This window comes from Alosa sapidissima, chromosome 20 (assembly GCF_018492685.1).
Source record: "Alosa sapidissima isolate fAloSap1 chromosome 20, fAloSap1.pri, whole genome shotgun sequence".
In the NCBI taxonomy this organism is placed as follows: domain Eukaryota; kingdom Metazoa; phylum Chordata; class Actinopteri; order Clupeiformes; family Clupeidae; genus Alosa; species Alosa sapidissima.
In genome coordinates this window covers 8,452,463-8,454,962 of record NC_055976.1, presented here as the reverse complement: position 1 = coordinate 8,454,962, position 2,500 = coordinate 8,452,463, and the positions used below count along the sequence as shown (strand labels likewise).

The 2,500-nt window shown below is 51.9% G+C and overlaps 1 protein-coding gene across 1 annotated transcript in view; it reads right to left on the bottom strand.

Moving 5' to 3' along the window:
* drp2 (dystrophin related protein 2) overlaps positions 1-2,500 on the bottom strand; it is a 138,809-nt gene that overhangs the window by 50,853 nt on the left and 85,456 nt on the right. Inside the window, 1 exon segment of the mRNA XM_042074445.1 lies at positions 715-861. Coding sequence (XP_041930379.1) covers positions 715-861 — 147 coding nt within the window.

Here is a 2,500-nt window from a genome sequence, read left to right as displayed (position 1 = left end):
CAGGTAAGGACAGGTAAAGGTGTGCGCAGGTGAAGTAGGAGGCTGCTAAAGGTGGAGGTGAGGAACTGAGAGTAGAGGGGAAAGAGGATAAGGAGGTGGTGGAGGTCAGGGGTTAAAGGTTAAAGGTGAGTGGAGATTGAGGACACTACTGAGGTGGAGTGGTGGGGATTGAGACGGGGCTGGAGGTAGCGGACGAGGAAAGCAGGGCGTTGTAGATGGAGAGGAAGTGAAGGCCAACGCGGTAATTAGAGGCTCAGACAGACAGTGGGGAGTGGTGATGGACAACATGTGAGCAGGGCTGGAGATGGAGATCCGTAATGAGCAAGGAGGAAATGGAGTCTCCAGATGGAGCTGGAGATAGATGCCATGGAACCTCCAGCAGGAGATAAACACTGAGCTAGAGATGAAAGCAAAAGTGGAGGTACAGGCGGATGTTAGAGGCAGCTGGGGGTTGTAGAGGCAGTGAAGTCAGACTGAGGCGGAGTGGGGGGGTAGAGAGCAAGGCTGAGATGTATGGTGATGTATGGTGAGATACAGTATAGATACGGGAGATATGTTACAGTAAGTATAATGGAGGTATATGTTAGAGGTAGCTAATGGTTGCAGTGGTTGAGGAGTAGCGAAGTTTGAAATCTGCCGCTAATATTTAGTGTCCCACTCCGCCCCCTGTGGTTGAGAGGTAGAGGAGGAGGACAGGTGAGTTGGGTGGTCTACCTGCAGGACCTTCCAGCGGTTGTTGAGGTGCTCGAGGGCGCGGGCGTTCTCCATGGACAGGTGCACGTCCGAGATGGCCAGCTGGTGAGCCAGGTCGTTCAGTTGTTTCATCCCCTCCTTCACCTGCGAGAGCTCCTCTTTGAACAGCTGGAGGAGGGGAGAGAGAGAGAGAGAGAGAGAGAGAGGGAGAGAGAGAGAGAGGGAGGATGGGAGAGAGATGAGTGGAGAGATGGAGAAAGAGAGAGAAAGGGAAAATAGACAGAAGGAGAGATTTAGAAAACGGATAGACACAGACACACAGGAGACAGACTCACAGACATTCAGATTGACAGAATGAGAGGCAGAGAGCAACAGAGGGAGAAGGAGACCAACAGACAGGGAAGAGAGAGAGAGGGGAAAAAAGAACGACAGACACAGAGGCAGAGAAAGAGATTGTGTGAGAGAAAGAGAGAGAGAGAGAGGAGGATGAAACCACTGAAAGTTCGACTGGAAGGGAGAAGCAAAGCCAAGGGGTGGAACGTATTGTGAGGGAGCAGCGGCGCTGAGCCGACTCTCCTGCCTCTCCATTAACATGCTCATCAGACCGGACGCCAGAGATAGACAGAGGGGAGGAGAGCAACAGCACAGAAAGGAGCAGAAAAAGACAGAGAGAAATCACTTCTTTTTAGGAAAAAAAAAGAGAACAAAAAACAAAAATGCGTGTCCGGCAGATGTCCAATGAGCCTGGCCCCTGGTCAGAGATCCTGAACGGGAGGGCTGGGGGGGGGGTGGAGGGGGCCGCCAGCTCATCTGGCACCGGAGGGCCAGACGTCCATTAAGACAAATAAGGACTAATGACCTGCTGACGAGCAGGGCGGCTGCGTGCTAATGGACCGAGCAGGGCTTGTGGTCAGGATGACGGCGGGTCAGGGATGGAGGGGGTGTCTGAATAGCAGCGCCACTGATGAACGAGGGGATTTATGGGTGGGGAGTGTTAAAGGGCCTCGGAGCCGTGTGCTGACCCAGGTGGAGGTGATAGCAAACTGACATGATCGGTCAGAACATGCCCTGTCAGACAGATTACTGAGTTCTGGCAACACAGTGTGGGATTAAGGAGAAAACACACACACACACACACACACACACACACACACACACACACATCCAGAAGATCCAATCTTTACTTCTCAGAGTCATCTCTAAGTCATGGCGGTACATTCAGGGGGCAAAGAGGGGGGGAGATTGAGATGACAGAAATGCAGCTGGATGCTGATCCAGGGGAGAGATATAGAAGAACGAGGGATACAGGTTTCAGGGTTCTCACATTCCCACCGTACACATTCTCTGGGGAGGAGACGGAAGCAGGAAGGGGAGGGGGGAAAAAAGACACGAGAAAAGTTTCAAATCTTGTTGGTGCTTTGAACCAAACATAAAAGGATTTTTCCTCTCCTCACAGAGATATATAGAGAGAGAGAGAGAGAAAGAGAGAGGGAGAAGAGAAGGAGGAATGAAAAAATGGAGAAAAAGGAAAAAAAAAGGAGAGAAAAAAAAAAAAAAAGGTTTCATGATGTTCTTGCCCCAGGCCTGCCTTCCAGAGCCAAAGGGGAGCGGGGCCCTCAGTAGAAGTGAATGGCCCCAGACGCTCCTTTGTGAGCGCAGACTGCTGGGTCTATTCATCTGCTCTGTATCAGGGAGCAGCACACTCATGCTCCTGTGTGCACTTCCCTGTTCACTAGTGCTGCGCTCATTGTTCTATTCAGTGCAGCTGGAGAGGGCCGAGGGGAGGAGGAGGAGGAGGAGGAGAGGG